The following is a 16592-nucleotide window of genomic DNA, read 5'->3' on the forward strand; positions in this document are numbered from 1 at the left end:
AAACAGTCTAAGATCCCAAAAGTACAAGAAAAACCTTGGCATTATAAAAAATTCAGGTGATTAATTTTAAATACAGCAGGCCATCTAATGAGTAAACCATTTAGAACTCTACCACACAACACCCTAGATTCAAATGCCATTATATACAATTGTAATCTTTACCAAAAACTTTACCTTTAGAATACCTGCTTAAAGATATTTAAACTGTAGACAACATTTAACTTTAAGCAAGAATTAAGAATAATCCTAAAACCACACTAATCTTTTATTTTTCTTTATAAGCATAAATGCATACTTGACTTTTATGTCTAATCATCTATTTTTTCCTTTTGTCCAGTTCCACAACATAAAAAACCTAATAACAACAAACAAATTGATAATGGCAAACACTTAAGCAAGGGGCCTCATATTAGTATCATCAGTAATAAGAAATTTATATTTCCTTTTACTTTCTTAACTAATACATAAAAACATAAATATAGTACATATTTTGGGGGGGCATGTGATATTTTGATACATATATACACTGTGTAATGTTTAAATTAGGTTACATGTATCTATCCCTTCATACATTTATCATTTCTTTATATGGTAAAAACACTGAAATTTTGAATTTTAAAAGTACGAAAATGGCCAATTATCTGAAAAAAATGCAAATAGCTGTCTGGTACAAATGGCAGGATTTGAACTTAAACCCAACTTGCGATGTTGTACGGAATTAGCATCAAGAAATAGCTTTTAAGGGCTGGGTATATAGCTCAGTTGGTAAACTTATTGCCTTGCATGCATAAGGCCCCAAGTTCAATCCCCAGTACCACAAAAAAAGGGAAGAAATAGCTGTCAAAACTGCACAGAGGATATAAACCAAAGTAGTGATTATCTCCATGTGACAAGATTAAGGGGGGGATTTTTGTTGTTTTCCTGTTTGAATATGTATTTTCCATATAATCATATGGTTCTATAGAAAAAAATATTTAAGGGATCAGTATTTTTAGATTGCACACAAATAGTACCAACTGGCTGGAAAGAATACAGACTGAAATTACAAAAATAAAGTGAAATCACAGGAATTTTTCCCCATTAAAAAGGAACTTGTGGATTAACTATGTATTTATATATTGCATGAACTAAGGTCTGATTAAAAAGATCATTAGATCAAGATATGCCTAGAATGTTCCTAAGTGATAAAATAATGTTTTCAGAATTGTTTACACTGTCAATGTATGAAAATATGAATAGTTTATGAAATGTAAACTCATATACACTATAATTTAAGAAAAAGTAGGAATTACAATTTTAAATAAAATGTCCACAAACTTTGTAATGAAGCCTAACTTCGATGTTGAACCAGAGAGTAAAGGAGAACATAAATAGTTGGTCTGAAAAAGCATACAACTGGCAGGCAGCTCTTGTCTTTGTTCTCTAGATCCCACAATAAACCAAAGTCCTTTTGTATGAATGGGTGTGGCTTATCCTAGTTTTCGGGAGAGATTTGTTCTGACTAGGAATTACACTTTTTGTGAAATTTCTCAGTGACATTCAGATTAATTGTAGTGTCCAAAATTTAAGCATTTTTCCACAGGAAATTAAAATCCCAAATCCAAGGACCTGGTATTTTCATGATAAGTTAGGAAAATGCTCCAGTGTCAAAGTTTAGGCTTGCTTCATTATATACATCTTATACACAGTATAACTGAAAAGCAACTTTTAAGATTGAAAGCTATAAAACTTTTTTGGTTATCAGATAATCAAACTCTTCCCAGGATAATGTGAAACTCACATTAATTTGTAACAATTTAACTTTTCCAATTTCTCCTTTGCAAATGGGAAATTCATGAAGTTAAATCCACTTATACAAAACATTATATTAGATGAGTCAAAATTTACACGTGGTCAAATGTGACTCATTAAGTTTGATTTTAACATGTTCTTTCAACTTTATTCAAATAAAATTTACTCATCACCAATGTCCCAAAAACATTTACCATATTAAAAAATCAATTCAATTCCATCAAAAGGTGATGTTCACTTTAATCTTGCTTTCCTTCACGCCACTGCCGTGAGCCTTCATTCCAGGCTACATACACAAAGAGAGCCAGTACCACATGAACGGCAACCACAGCAACAATCGCAGCATAAAAGTAACTATCCCTATTCGACATTCCGAGGATACCTATCAAAGAAAGAAAAAGCTTTCATTTTATTTCAAAATTCACCAAGGTACAAAACAGAAAGTACACTAATTGTTATTAGTTGCATATTTAAGTAGTCAAGCTATTAAAAGGTACTATTTTGGATGGTAGTAAATTGAATATTCACTAAGATTTGACAATCTATGTACTGAGAACATTAATTGAAAGGAAACCATCATTAAAATTTCGTTTAAGGATTTTTTTTTATATACTGGATCCAGAACTTGGAGGCATATCCCAGTTCTTTTTTTTTTTGGGGGGGGGGGGCGGGTTTTAGTAACATGCATAGGCTGGCCTCCAACTTGCAATCGTCCTGGCTAAACCTTGCAAGTGAGTAGAATTAAAGATGTGCACTACCACGGCTAGCTTTTTAAGCACTTTGACATTAAAAAGGAGATTTAATTTTCCCTTTCTCTGACACAAAAATTCCATCTGATGAAATTCTTTTTTCAAACTCTTCTCAAAAGGATAGTAAAGAAATGCAAGGTGATACACATAAAAATATGTTAGAATGAAATAATTACATATGATGAAAGAGTGCATTTCATGAAGATTTATGATTAATATTTTTTGTAAAGCAAAACCAGAGAAAAAATAGCAATACTCACTTTACTGATAAAAAGAGTTCACTCAAAGTATAGAACTTAAATATGTAAAGGGTAAAATTCCTTTTTTATGAGTTGAGGATTACCTTCAAATATATAAGATTTAGTTGTGAAATATAATCCAATAGGAACTGTGATCATTAAAGCTGTGAAGAACAAAAGAGTCTTCAGAGTAGACGCTAAAGAACTTTCGCTTCTGGAATGAAGTAAAGAAAGGAAAATTGAGAATCTTCACAGCTATATCCAAATAGTCTGTAACACTATAAACCCCCACAGACCAGATGCTGGAAAATCTGTCCCTGCCTTGGAATTAGTGTCCAGTGGACAGTGAGACACAGCTTCAAAAACAGAAGATCCAAAAAACAAAAGTGGGAAGTGGTACTCTCTTCTGCTGGAGCTCGGGAATTTACATCCCTACCTTGAAGACACTCTCATTTACTTCGAAACTGATATTAATATACAGGGAGACAGTGATGACAAACCTGTTCTGTCTTGTCAGCTTCTCCCTCTGAAAGCCCTTCCAACACCAGCAAACCCCGGTCCAAGCAGTGAAACCCATTAATCTGGACGTAGTAATCCACCCTGAAAAAATGCAGCCATCTCTTCTGCGGAAAAAAAATGCCTGTCTTCAACCTGTTCGTTATCATTATGCTCCAATTATCAGTTTTAGGCAATGGGAGAGATGCAAGGTTTAAGACAAATTGAGAACTTCACGGTAAGATTATAGTGCAGTTTGTTCCGCTGGAAAATGGCGCAGATCCTTTGTCCAGCATTTTAAACCCATGGTGACTTCTCCGTAGTAAATCGCTCCACCTCCAATAGGAACAATGTGCCCTCCCAGTACCAAAGAGCCAGAATCTAGACTATGAACCGAAAGACATCACATTACCGTGAAATTCAAGATTGGTGATTGTGACTCCGTGTAGACCTCAGCTAACGTGCATATATGTCTCTAGTTTTTTTTTTTTTTTTAAGGTAAAAATAAATTTTAAAAACTTACAGAAAAGTATATAAACAAAATATTTCTTGCCGGTACAGATCCGCACTACCACTGATCAATATCCTAATCCCAGTTCTCCCGAGAAGATAAGACAGAAAGTTCCGGGTTCAAAAAAAAGCCAGCCTCAGTAACAGCGAGGTGCTAAGCAACTCAGTGAGACTTTGTCTCTAAATAAAATACAAAATAGGGATGGGGATGTGGCTCAGTGGTTGAGTGCCCCTGAGTTCAATCCCCAGTACCCCCCCATCCCCCCAAAAATAGTGCCAGGCACGGAAGCACACGTCTATAATCCCAGTGGCGCTAAGCAACTTAAACCCTGCTCAAAACAAGAAGGGCTGGACAACTGAGATTGTGGTAGAGCTCTTGCCTAGCATATCTGAAGCACTAACTCGTGTGTCACTTAACAACATAGATACGATCTAAGAAATGTGTTTTCATGTTATTTTTTTATGGCTATACTCTAACTAGCCATTAAGCTATCATCAAAAATCCTTAAAACAGGCATGACTGTACAATATCAAAGTGTTATGAAATTTGGGAAAATAATTGATATCCCCCTGGTATCTATAGCACATTTTTTTCCTTGGCTTCCAGCCCCACCCAGGCCTCTGCAGTTGTCCATTTTGGTTGATCATAAAACAAAGGAAATTATATCATTCAATTGTTTTCCTTTGTACCTATGATTGAGGCTTGCTGAGACTTGTTAGAAATGGAGCAGAGAAGGCCAGAATTAAAATTGTCCACCACTCACTAATATGGCTGTATGTATAAACGTGGCTGTAAAACCAATGTGATACTGCAATCTGTGCACATGGAAAAAAAGAATTCATACCCCACTTGAATCAAATGTATGATATGTCAAGATCATTGTAATGTTTTGAGCAACTAATAAAAATTTTTTTTAAAAAAATTGTCCACTACTTAGTTTTCCAACTACACATAGGTTTACACAGTGAACACTGAGAACAAAAAGCTTACCACATTACTTTTTGTGGCAAGCAAAATTAAAAGTGATTTTTTTTGTCCCCTTCAACATGTCACTGCAAATTCCATTAAGAAATGGAATGGGGTCCCCTTCTCTACCAAAAAAATCTCAATTAACTTTCTCCAGATAACTCAGCATACTTGTTCTTATTAGCACAAAATCAGCAAAAATTCCTGCAAAAAAAATTAATGTGGGATAAGACTTCCTATTTTCTGTGAGGACTAACTTGCTCTTTCTTACAAAAGCTAAGTTTACCTAGATTTGATAATGTTACTTCTGCTTTTGACTAATCTAACAAAGCGGGGGGGGGGGGACAAAAAGCACCTCCTTTGGACTCAAAAAAATAATAATAATACTGTTAAGTACACTCCTACAAAAATGTAAACCTCCAAGCTCTACCTCCAATGAGTATAAAGTTTGAAGAATTTCAAGATTCATGGTACAGAGAAACTTTAGACAACAGCCTGTCTAGACCCTGCACCCAATAAACCCGCTTCCTGAAAATTCCTCAGGTGTCCATCCTCTTCTGTCCTACATCATTTGGCAACCCGTGTGGGACAGTGGAGGTCAAGACAGCTTTTCTGCCTCGCTTGTCTCTGGGTCTGTCTTCCTAGGCATGTGGGAAGACAACACGTCTCCTTGGTCCACCACAGGCAACTCTTTGCCTGTAAGTGAGGTGACTCATCCGGCATCCTGAGCTGCCACCCTGAGCACAACGGAACCCAACAGGAGCAGGAACGCCAGAACTAGGGAACTTGAGCACCCCAACTGAACAGGTAGGACCCAGATCCATTACTGGTTGCCCACCTGGCCTCCCCATAGAGGCCTCATCAGGTGGAAGAGACGCTTGATCAACCCTGGGGGTCCTCAGTAACTTCCAAAGAACACAGGGAGTTCTCCAAGTAGTCACTGTTTGGGGTGAGAGAGCAGAAAGGAAACCAGGACTCCTTCTTTGGCTTTGGACTTTTTGGAATTTGGGTGATAGAAAAATTTTGCTCTGATCATATCTGTGTGAAGGTGTGTGAAAGTATATGGATGAGATCCCAATAAAGAGAAAGGCCTCCTATCAAGATGGCCTCACAGGCAGCCTAAAAGAAGGGAGAAAGAAAGCCCTAAAAACCATATCAGAAGTACTCCAAAACCCTGACAAAGGCCCCTGCCTCTTTGATGAACTGAGGCCTTCCAACTTTTCACTTGATTTGATCCTGAGGCACCAGACAACCAGAAGATAATCAAATACAGACTTCGTGAGACAAGCCCAGAGATACATTCACCAAAAATTGCAAACTTTGCTGGACTTTGGTGAAAACAATGCCGTTAACTGATTAAAGTGGCCACCACAATTTTTATAAAACAAGAAATCAGAAGCCAGCACCATCCAGCAGATGGTTGGTGAGTTTTTGAAGCCCTGTGGCAGCCTGGTTCAGGTCAACTGGCCTTTAGTTGGGGTCATTCTTTCTTCCAGTGGCCCTCTAGATGGCAGTAGGCACATCAGCTTAGTCTCAGTCTTGTTCCCGGATAAGGGGGTCCTTCCATTCAGACCTTCCTTTGGCCCTGCATCTGGCCGGATTTTGATACTTGTTTTGGCTTTGTTCTGGTGGGACCGCCCTTTGAGTGACCTTTGGGTTTGCAGTGAGGGCAGCTGCAAGGAGTCCCATCTCCTTCTTCATCTTTTGGTGTGCCTCTCCTTGAGCCTCTTGGTCTCAGTTGATGAAAACTGTGGTGGCCACTTTAATCAGCTCACTGGCATTGTTTTCAGCAAAGTCCTCTGGTTTTTGGAGCTCTTGCAAATATGTCTCTGGGCTTGTTTACCTGCGGGTTATTTGGTGCCTCAGAATCAAAGGGAGGGAAGGGTTGGGACGCCTCGCCTAGTCATTCACAGAACTGGCTGGGGCTTTCCTCAGGCTGTTGGAGTACTTCTGATACCTTGCTCACGTTTAGGGCTCTCCTTCCCCCTTCTTTTAGGCTGCCTAGGGGGGCCTCTTGATACCTCTTTATCTCTAGGAGGTCTCCCTCTTTGTGGGGGTCCCCCACGGGTCTGTGTTGGGGAACTGGGCCCGCGCACAGGCTTGGATGCTGCCTTGCGCATCCGCAGTATGTTCTTATAGCCACTTTAAAGCTGCTTGGGTCACTCGCCCATCAACCCAGGTGGGCTGGTCTGTCTGGATAATGGACTGCATCAGATCAATCGTGGCCCTCCACGTAGCTTCTCCATGTAGGAGGGAGTATGATTTTTTTTCTAGTTCAAGAGATTAATGGTGGTAAAAGGCTAGCACACAAAAATGCATTGTTCCCCTCAGACATTTCCGTCCTGGTCAACAGAGGCAGGTCTTTAGTTTCTTGTAAGGGCATCTGCAGAGCTCTCATCGCGGTTATGCCTCTGTTCTTGGAACAATTTTCCCACCTTGGTCTCGGGGAATTAAGGAGTCTGGGGAAGCCTCTGGCACTGAGGACAGTAAGGAGAAAGGAGTAGCCAGTGTCGAGGGGGCCACAGTCTGCTGCCTCTGGGGACAAGAGGCTGAGAGGACAGCTTGTGGCCTCGATGGTCTTGGCAATGTCAGGAACAGTGGCATGTAAGGTGATGGGTTCTCTTCTGGCTCAGGGGGAAAAGCTGGTTTCCTCTCTGTCTTTTCTTTGTCAGGTTTTTCTGTTCAGTTCCCTTTTGTTGGGTCTTAGAGGCCACTATAGTTTGAGATAACATCAGCTTGGACTGTCCTTCTAGACAGGCTCTCAATCAAGGGGGCTGTTTCTGTGCTATCTCTTGCCAGCAGTCAATATAAGGGAATTGGACTGGGTGTCCAGGGGTTTTGATAAGTATTAAAAGGACCTCACCAATAACACTTTTGTCTAAAGATCTTTCTGGTGGCCGTTCCACATCAAAGGTTGGCCATTCTAATTTGCAGGGCGTACATAACTTTTGTGGATTGAGTTTCACCCCATAGTTGCCTTTAAAACCTTTCTTAAAGTTTTCTAACATACATTTCAAAGGACTCAGTTTACTGTGTGTGCCTCCCGTGTTGCACTGTGCATTGGTGTCACACAATTAGGACAAGACTCGCTTCATCCATCTGTGGCCATCCCCTCCTCGAGGACTTAGGCTCCTCTCAGCCTTGCAGGTGTGCACAAACCCCCGGCCTGGGGCTTTCACCTAGATGTTGATTGGTGGAAACCCGCCTCAGACTATATGAGGAACCACAGAAGCACGGATGGGGACTCCAAACTCGCTTCGGCCCTTGTCCATCTCATTCACACACCCAATTCCCAAAACTCCAAAGCCGAAGAACGAGTCCTGGTTTCCCTTCTTCTCTCTGACCCCAAACGATGACTACCCAGACAACTCCCCGGGTCCTTTTTGGCTCTGCTTCCTTTGGAAGTTACTGAGGACCCCCAGGGTTGATCAAGCGTCTCTTCCACCTGATGAGGCCTCTATGGGGAGGCCAGGTGGGCAACCAGTAATGGATCTGGGTCCTACCTGTTCAGTTGGGGTGCTCAAGTTCCCTAGTTCTGGCGTTCCTGCTCCTGTTGGGTTCCGTTGTGCTCAGGGTGGCAGCTCAGGATGCCGGATGAGTCACCTCACTGACAGGCAAAGAGTTGCCTGTGGTGGACCAAGGAGACGTGTTGTCTTCCCACATGCCTAGGAAGACAGACCCAGAGACAAGCGAGGCAGAAAAGCTGTCTTGACCTCCACTGTCCCACACGGGTTGCCAAATCATGTAGGACAGAAGAGGATGGACACCTGAGGAATTTTCAGGAAGTGGGTTTATTGGGTACAGGGTTCAGAGGAGTTATCACCTAAAAAATTCTCTGGACCTTGAGTATGGATATTCCTGGACTTTATACCCAGTGGGAGTTGGGGCTTGAAGGTTTACAGGACAAGTGCTTTTTGTCCCATTTTTTAATATTAGTCAGAGGTTTTACAAGTTTGACCACAAAAGCAGAAGTAACATCATCAAGTCTGGGGCCGAACTTAGCTTTGGCAAGGCAGAGCAACTTAGTCCTCACCAAAAATAGGAAGTCCTATCCCTCATTGAAGTTTTTGGAGAAATTTTTGCTGATAAGAACAATTATGGTGAGGGTCTCTGTAGAAGTTTAATTAAGAGTTTTTGGTAGAGGAGGGGGAGCCAGTACAAGATAAGTCTCCCTGTAGTGGGGAGAGAGACAGCAAACAGCAAGAATGCAACTCAAATATCAGGAGAAAGTACTAGGACAGAAGCAAGAGCTAAAGGGCCGCTCACCTACCTCCCGCACCCTGGATCCGTCCTTCCCAAGTGAAAGGTTGAGGCTGGGCATGCAGACCCTGCAGGCTCCAACCTGCCTCTCGGCTCCCCCGCCCCAAGGTCTGGCCCTAGGAATCCAGATCTCATGCCCAGCCAGTCCTGCGGGGCCCTTCCCTCAGCCCCAGTGCAAGCCCCAGCCCGCCCACTTCACAGACCGGGAGCGCTCCGGGCTACCTGAACTCAGGTGGCTGCAGCGCGTTCAGCGCCGCTTTATCAAGGCGCTCCATTGTGTCGCCCCGCCAGCCGCAAGCACTCGGCAGCGGGTTGGGCTCAGCGGCCCCTGAGTGAGCACCACAGTTCCAGGCCTGCCGCGCCGGAAGTGTCCCTGTGAACTCCGTGCAGAGTGAAGTACGCAGGCGCGGCGCAGGGTGGTGATGCAAGACTACGGCGGGCACCGGCCCGGGTTCGGTATTAGAGCTCACGTGACTTACCCACGAAGGTTTCGCGGCGTGCGCCCTGCCAGGAGCGGCTTGTTCTGGAGGAGCAGGCCAGGCGAGTAGCCCAGCCACTCCACGTTGAGCCGGGACTTGCCTCGCAGCATACTCCTCCCGGCGGGCGTCGTCGTCGCCGCCGCCCGTCTCAGTCCCGGTCGCCCACCGGCCTGAGCGAGGCGACCGGAGCACCGGAGCCGCGGGAAAGACAAGGAAACAGACGACTGTGGTGCTAGGCAACTAAGCAGTTTCCGACAACAACACAGAAAACCAATGCACATTATTCCACCTGTCCTTGAGCAATGGGTCATTAATTACTGCCCGCACTGGAAGGGCAGCCATGGAAAGCGGGGAGGAACAGTTGCTTTACCACTCACCAGAGGCCGTGAAACTACGGAACCGCCCGCTGATAGAGCCCTTGCTGAGAGAGACTGTTCCAGTCCGGTAGTGGTGACCCCAACTTCCACTCAAAGTTAAAAACATTTTGCAGCTGCTCAGAAAGCCACCAATGAGACAACAGGGACTCAAATAGTAAGGACAGATGGCAACCCGAGAGAGTTATAAACGAAAAGGGTGTGTAAGCCCAGGGTCAGGCTTGTCAAAATTAGGTTGCCACTGGCTGCTAATGAGAGGACAGCCCTTACATGGGCGAAGTCTGGAAACAGTCGCTGACCACACATCTATTTTCTGCACCACAGAAACATAAAGACCACATCTGAAATTATGAGTAAACCTTAGAGCCGTAGACTGTGCAGCAGAAGCCTGGACTTCAAACTTCAGTTCGAATTTAATAATCCTGCTATTGGCCTCATCTCCATCCTTAGGTGGATAATAACCACTTAATATAAGAACTTAGGAAGAGCTCGAAAAATCTACCCATAGGGTTAACAAATTGTAGCCAGCCAAGTACATATAGCCTGCTGCCTGGTTTTCTACAGCACAAGACCAAACTATTTTCCCCCTACATTGGTAAGTGGTTGAAAAAAGTCAAAAAAGAATAACACCTCACAACACATGAGAATTATGAAATTCAAATATCATTGTTTATAAATACAATTTATTGGAATTGAGTCACAGTCATTCATTTGTATGGTCCACAACTACAGTGTTCATTTGTGCCAGGTGGTATGGTAAACAAAACCTAAAATATTTACTATCTGTCCTTTTACAGGAAAAGTTGGTGGACTTCTGCTGTACAGAATCATCCAAGAGAGGCCATTACCCCTATAATGTAGTAATGGGTGAATACAGAGAACAATTTTCTATGTATATTTCATACACATATGTGCACACACACACGCGTGTGGTAATGAACCCAGGGATACTTTACCAGCAAGCAACATTCCTAGTCCTTCTTATTTTGAGATGAGGTCTTACTGCATTTCTGAGGTTGGCATCAAGCTTGCAATTCTCCTACCTCAGACTGCCCAATCATTGGGACTACAGTCATGTGCCACCATGCCCGGCCAATTTTACATATTTTTTAAAGACCTAATAATTGAAATGTTTACTTAGTATAAGGCATCAAAAGCAACTTAAAACATCACCTTCCTTTGATATAGCACAATAATTATATCAGATTGATGAGATAATCCTGGTTATCTCATGAGGAAAAATACATGAAGTATTGCTAAACCAAAATAAACCATTCAAAATCTGTTAAAACATGGAAGGAACCTGGGAGAAGGAACATGTGCTCCCAATTCCGACAATAGGGCCTCACTTACATTTGGCACTCAAATGGAGGCACCATTTGTAGTTTTGTTTTGCAATTCCATGATTACTAGAGATGTTAAATTTTTTTTTCTGATATTTGTTGGCCATTTGCTTCTTTTGAGAAATGTCTGTTTAGTTATTTTGCTCATTTATTGATTGGGGGTTTGGTGCTCAGTTTTTGAGTTCTTTATATATCTGGGTATCAAACCTCTACAGAGGAGTAGCTGGCAAAGATTTTCTCCCATTATGAAAGCTCTCTCTTCATGTTCTTAATCATTTCCTTTGCTGTGCAGAAGCTAGGCAAATGCTCTACCACTGAGCTACAACCCCAGTCCTGATTTTTTATTTTATTTCTTGAGTTTTAGGGGTCTTGTTAAGGAGGTTATTGCCTGCACCAATATGTTGAAGTATTGACTGTATGTTTGCTTCTAGAAGTTTATGGTATAATTCCTAAGTCTTTAATACATTTTGATTTAACTTTTGTGCAGGGTAAGATATTAGGGATCTAGTTTCATTCTTGTACGTATGGATATCAAGTTCCCCAGCACCATTTGTTGAAAAGACTGTCTATTCTCTAACATATATTTTTGGAACCTTTGTCAAGTATCAGATGACAGTATGTATATAGGACTGTCTTCTATTCTGTTTCATTGTTTTTCCTGTCTGTTTTGATGCCAGTACCATGCTGTTTTTGTTACTATATCTCTGTAATATAATTTGAGATCAGGTATTGGGCTGCCTTCAGCCTCACTCTTCTTGCTCAGGATTGCTTTGGCTATTTTGGGTCTCTTATTCTTCCAAATGAATTTAAGAACTGTTTTTTTTTCTAGTTCTGTGAAGAATGTCATTGGTCATGCCTTTTGCTTGGAGACTTAGACACAACAGCAACATGTACTGTGAGCTCACTGAGGTATGGAAATAATTTTAAAATAAACTCAGAAGCTGTAAGAGAAGGAAAGAATTTTGCCAGAACTATGCCCCTTAAACAAAGCCCTGGTTCCTGCTACTGAACCAGGTTACTACAAAGGGAAACCTTAGCAGTACTCCATTATTCCTCCAAGAATCAGAAAATGATTCTCAACTGAAAGAATCCCAGTCTATCACTTTCACTTTGGTTTGGAAAATTGAGAACTAACAATGGAAAGTGACTTGCCCCTATCACTTGGGTCAGTGATAGGATTAGATAATTTATAGTCCCTAAATCTCAGTTTAGTGTTTTCTCCACCATATTATTTTAAATTTGTGTGCTATTAACCTGGTAACATGTAAATTATGCACCTAGAGTGGTCTTGAATCACCCTCTAATTTGCCTTACTGACTCACAAAATCATATTCTCCTGCAATTCCTTTTTGGGTTATGACTGTGAGGTTTAGATGAAATAGGCACACTTGAAACACCACCTGGTACTGTTAGAAACTTATCCTTTACAGTCTGGCATTTTAAAAGTTAATAGATAAGGAAAATTGAAATAAGTTTCACCAAACAATCAACAAACCTTGTGCTAAAAACATGAGAGAGATAATAACTCTAGTTTCTTTATAATGTAGAATGTGGTGTCTTTTTTTTTCTCAAAATACAAACTAGTAAAATATGTAACATTTTTATCTAAGGGAAAACATAAAGGTTCACTATAGTAAAGAGTCCACTGTCATAATCTCCTGGTCAATGCATTGCATGTGTTAAACAGTCTACAATTTATATGCCACCCCTATTTCATAGATGGAAAAACTGAGGCTAAGGAAAATTTGAGTTTGTTGAAGTTCTCACAGCTCCCCAAGTCTCTTGATTCTTTGCTCTAAAATTTATATCAGGCTATCCCTTCCAGCTTTCTGTTCCAGAAAGTTAAGCTCAGATCTTAAAACTAATGAGAGCATGCGCTAATGCAGCCAGGGAATACTCAGTGTCCATGGATCAGGACTATTTTTACCTAGCTGACTTTCTACACACACTAATAGATCCCTTGGAAAGATAAAATAGGCACTGGAGCCCAGGAAATGGCCCTGTTGTCTGTCCAGCATGGTATGGGATCAGCCCAGATCCCATGGCCCCTAACACACCAAGGGTTTGATACAAGGAGAGGATCCCTTCTTGAAATGTGGCAGGACCTTAGCTGCCAACTGCATCTTGGCCCAAGTACTTTCCATAGGGGCTTGTCACCACAGGCTATATCATGGGAAGAGGGACTATGACAAGGGCCCCTGAGGATTGATGTGACAGGGCCACACCCCAAAATATACACATGTGCTCAACAAGGCCCCCGTTTGGAGGAGGTTTGAGCAACTGGTTGACTGAATGAAAGCGTGAGTCCCAACCAGAGCCCAGGAGCTCAGGGAGTAATGTTCATAGAGCAATTTGCATGTCCCACACTGGTGACCTAGAAGTATGGTTTCCAGGAGATCTTCCCAAACTCCAAGTGAACAGGGCAGGGTGGCTCTAATTGGTCCAGGGCGGGACAGGGAAGCTATGCCCACTCAAAGCCCAACATGATGAATGTAGGCCTGACAAGGAACCAGCTGCTGTCTGGGTGCCCCTCCTCCAAGTGGGACTCCAGGGTGAAATCTTGGTTTCTAGCTCCCCATCCCATGGGTGCTGGCATCCCCACCCTGATCTGTACTCCAAATATTTTGTAAATAAATAAATACATAGTTGATGAATGAGTGACTGTGTTGAAAGAAATCTAAGGAGAAACCCAATGCATTAGCAGGATCACAATGCCAAAGAGCTATAGATGCTGTTTTGGATTGTTTTTTCTTCTCTGTTTTTACATTTCCCATGATTGAGTTGAGAAAAAAGTTAGAAACAATGGAGAAGGGCAGATATAAGGATACAGTGACCAAAGTTCTGATAGAAACTTTGAGGTTTCATGCTGAGAGCCATTGCCAAGTAGGAATGATGCTTCGCAATTTCTTTGTCAGCCTACTCCATGTTGCTTAGAGGAAGGACTCTCCATGGTGGACCCAGGTCATTTGCAGTGACTTTGCGTGAAATGTGACCTTGCTCAAGGACCAGGGCGGATCCGGGTTTAGGGTGAATCAGGGTTTAGGGCGAATAGGGATTTAGGGCGTTCTGGGTTTAGGGTGGTTCCAGGTTTAAGGTGATTCCTGCTAGGAATAGGGTGTATCCTGCTGCCTCAGGCGCCTTGAGTTCCCATTGAGTTCTCAAGGGAATTAAGAGAGTATTTGGGATTCAGAGCCCTGTGGAGAGTGTGGATTTTGCCCAGAACGTGTTTGTAGAGTGCCGGTGTGAGTTCGGGAATAAAGAATTGCTGTTTGAATCTACAAGGCTGTGAGTGGCTCGTGATTTTGTGCCCAGCCAGACTGCGGCAGTTTCATAGAAAAGGGGAGCAAAGGCAAAGGTTGAATGCTTCCATGACTGAAGGTTTTGTGTAGTTGCAAGAGTAAATCATCCCAGTCAGGCCGAAATCTGGTTGATCATTATTTTAGGACTGGTTCTGTGACGGTCTAGGAAGGTCACTGCTTGAAGGGGTAACTCAGTACCTATTGTGAGATGATTGCTCCTGATTTTGGGGGGCAATGTTGGCTTCATAATGCGGTAATATCTCCTGTGTATGGGGCAATCTTATCCTGGACTGGTCTGCTCTGCAAGGCTCATAATTGCCTGAAGCTAGTTTTAGTTCTTATCAGAAAGATGGTTATCAGTTGGACCTGTTGTTCTTTGAATCTGAGATAATCTCAGAAGGAAGTAGCTCAGAGAGAAAAAATGTTAAGAGACAAATGGAGATAGTGACAATATATAGGTGGTTAGGTCATTGACTGGGCATTCCTCCAAAGCCACTACATTTTGCAGACTTGATGATTTTGCAATAGGCAAAAGCAGAAGTTAGGCCCAACTCGTAGCAGGGAAATGGGAAATCAGACATTGTCTTCCTTGGTGATTCTGTTGGAGAAAGATGGCCCTCATGTCCTGGAGGAAACATTCTTAATGCCTGAGAATAGCAAGAGGCTTGTTGAGTCAATGAAAAGATTTATATACATTTAAAAAGAACAGAGAAATTCTCAATAAAAAGGAAGGGAGGAGGCACTTATTTTTCAATGTAAAGAATTGAGTCTCTTAATTTGTATTTGCCTTTACAACATAAATATGCTAAAAGCCAAAAAGTATGTTCATGTATGTGTGCACGTGCGCGCATTTGCACACACACACACACACACGTACCATATGTGTCCATTCATGCTATTAGGTCAGGTCCTACCCAATGTAGCTTTCCCCTCCTTATCCCTCCAGTGTGTTCTCCCCTCCCCCAGCCTTGGAAACTGCCCCTTAGTCAGCTTGGATAACTTTGCTGTTGTTTGTGTGCAAATGTGAATTAAATGAATGTTTATGTGCTGTGTACAAAACAAAATATATGTCAGCAAAACGAAACACTGTTTTATTTATTATATATGTCAAATTTGCTTTAAATAATTTCTTTATTATTTTTCTTCTAAAACATGTTCTCAGGATGTCATAGGTATTTGTTTCAGCAGAAATAAAATTCTTCCCATGAAGAACTTGCATAGTAAAAAAGAAAAAAAATATTTTCCCATCCTTTCTGTCTATCATCTAATGTAAAATTTTAAATTGTCAGTGAATCTTTTTATTTGTTCTTTATATACATACATTACAGTAGAGTGTACTTTGACATATTATACATACATGGAGTATAACTTATTAGGATCCCATTCTTGGGATTGTACATGATGTGGAGATTCACTGTGGTGTGTGCACGTATGAACATAGGAAAGTTAAGATTCATTCTGCTCTCTTTCCTATTCCCATCTCCCCCACTTCCCTTCATTCCCCTTTGTCTAATCCAATGAGCTTCTATGCTTCCCCTCTCTACCCTCCCTTGTTATATGTTGGCATCCACACATCAGAGAGAACATTCTGCCTCGGGTTTTGGAGATTGGCTTGTTTCACTTAGGATGATATTCTCCAGATCCATCCATTTACTGGGAAATGCCATAATTTAATTATTATTTATGGCTGAGTAATATTCCGTTGTGTATATGCATCACATTTTTTTGTCTATTCATCTGTTGAAGGGCACCTAGGTTAGTTCCATAGCTTAGCTATTGTGAATTGAGCTGCTATAAACACTGAAGTGGCTGCACATGCTGGTCCTCAATGGTCTTGTGCTGTGTCACCATTGGAAGTCCTGCCATCCCCATTTCTTCCACTTCCCAAGTACCATCTCTTTTACTATCATCTCCTGATTCTTGAAGATACTTTGGTCTTTCAAGTTAGTGCTTTAACTCTTTCAACTCATGCAGCAAGTATTTGCGACATCTTATCTCCCCTACTAGAATGCACACCAGAGAAGAAGAGGACATGGCTGGCGACTTCTTCATTTTTGTAGTGCCCTCAGCACAGGGTCTTGAACTG

The 16592-nt window shown here is 41.8% G+C and overlaps 1 protein-coding gene across 3 annotated transcripts; it reads right to left on the reverse strand.

The window, feature by feature from the left end:
- Nucleotides 1-1912: 1912 nt before the first annotated feature.
- On the reverse strand, nt 1913-9408 carry Vma21 (vacuolar ATPase assembly factor VMA21). Of its 3 annotated transcripts, none has more exons than XM_046453496.2 (4): nt 9234-9408; nt 3280-3402; nt 2884-2993; nt 1913-2173 (listed from the first exon to the last, which is right to left on the reverse strand). In XM_046453496.2, exons 1-4 carry the CDS (start codon nt 9284-9286, stop codon nt 2031-2033), a joined length of 429 nt encoding a protein of 142 aa, XP_046309452.1. In that variant the 5' UTR covers nt 9287-9408; the 3' UTR covers nt 1913-2030. The 3 variants fall into 3 exon arrangements, with proteins under 3 accessions (XP_046309452.1, XP_058438585.1, XP_046309445.1); XM_058582602.1 differs by lacking the exon at nt 9234-9408 and adding an exon at nt 9022-9199; XM_046453489.2 differs by lacking the exon at nt 3280-3402 and having other exon boundaries at nt 9234-9397.
- Between the last annotated feature and the right edge of the window lie 7184 nt (nt 9409-16592).

This window comes from Marmota monax, unplaced genomic scaffold (assembly GCF_021218885.2).
Source record: "Marmota monax isolate L192 unplaced genomic scaffold, Marmota_monax_Labrador192_F-V1.1 WCK01_AAM20220418_F8-fsc00142, whole genome shotgun sequence".
NCBI classification, from domain to species: domain Eukaryota; kingdom Metazoa; phylum Chordata; class Mammalia; order Rodentia; family Sciuridae; genus Marmota; species Marmota monax.

Coding starts and splice junctions, on each gene's coding strand:
- Vma21 (XM_058582602.1), bottom strand. CDS start 9,146: ATGAGATCTGGATTCCTAGGGCCAGACCTTGGGGCGGGGGAGCCGAGA. Junction 2,994..3,279: donor AAGCTGACAAGACAGAACAG/GTTTGTCATCAC, acceptor ACTTCATTCCAG/AAGCGAAAGTTCTTTAGCGT. Junction 2,174..2,883: donor TAAATCTTATATATTTGAAG/GTAATCCTCAAC, acceptor TTTCTTTGATAG/GTATCCTCGGAATGTCGAAT.